The sequence below is a fragment of the Chaetura pelagica genome, unplaced genomic scaffold, assembly GCF_000747805.2.
Source record: "Chaetura pelagica isolate M959 unplaced genomic scaffold, ChaPel_1.0 scaffold47, whole genome shotgun sequence".
Taxonomy (NCBI): domain Eukaryota; kingdom Metazoa; phylum Chordata; class Aves; order Apodiformes; family Apodidae; genus Chaetura; species Chaetura pelagica.
Window position 1 is genome coordinate 1,330,533 of NW_009954140.1, and position 699 is coordinate 1,331,231.

The 699-nt window shown below is 50.5% G+C and overlaps 1 protein-coding gene across 1 annotated transcript in view; it reads right to left on the bottom strand.

The window, feature by feature from the left end:
- The window catches only part of ANKRD40 (ankyrin repeat domain 40), a 6,589-nt gene extending 6,176 nt beyond the window's left edge, over nt 1-413 (bottom strand). The window contains exon 1 of the mRNA XM_010002759.1: nt 349-413. Coding sequence (XP_010001061.1) covers nt 349-413 — 65 coding nt within the window. The remainder of the gene's footprint in view (nt 1-348) is intronic.
- Between the last annotated feature and the right edge of the window lie 286 nt (nt 414-699).

The window sequence follows — 699 nt, forward strand, 5'->3', positions numbered from 1 at the left end:
GCGTCCCCGGGGGGGGGTCGCTGGCGGGGCGCGCCCGCCGGTGTCACCCCCGCAGGGCTCCGGGCTGGGGGACCCTATTAGCGGTGACAACCTCGGCCCTGCCATCGAGTTCCGGGGGTCGGCAGAGCCATTTACCGGCCACCGAGGGGGGGGGGCCCTGGCACTCCCGAAGTCACCACATTTAATAATTAACAGTCTCCTGCTCTGGTAAATTGTTCTTTGCAGGCTCCAGAACCATGTAGTTGTCCGGTCTAGGAAATTCTCCTCAACTTGGAGCGTTCTCAGTGAAATCAATTCCTGAGGAGAAAATATATATATATATAAAATCAATATCTACCTGCAAATCACCTGGAGAGGTCACAGGTGATTCGTGTAATTTGCATCATTGGCTCTGAAAAGTTCGTTTTGGACATTGTGGGTTTGTGCTAAATCAAGTAACAGGAGAGAGAAGAGCTGGTAAAAAAAAAATCACAAGTATATAAAGTCAAAAGAATAATTTCAAACTCCAGGCAGACAGCGATTTCTGCTCTAATCCGCTCTGTGTGACTGTGCCAGGGGAATCTGCAGTAGTCAGACTCCACTGTACCTGTTTTCTTTGCTTGGTGGAATTAGAACATAAAGAAGCTGAACCACAAGCAGCTCTAAAGCAAATCCTCCCCTCCCCTCCCGCCTCCCAGCCCCAGACTGGTGGATATTGAG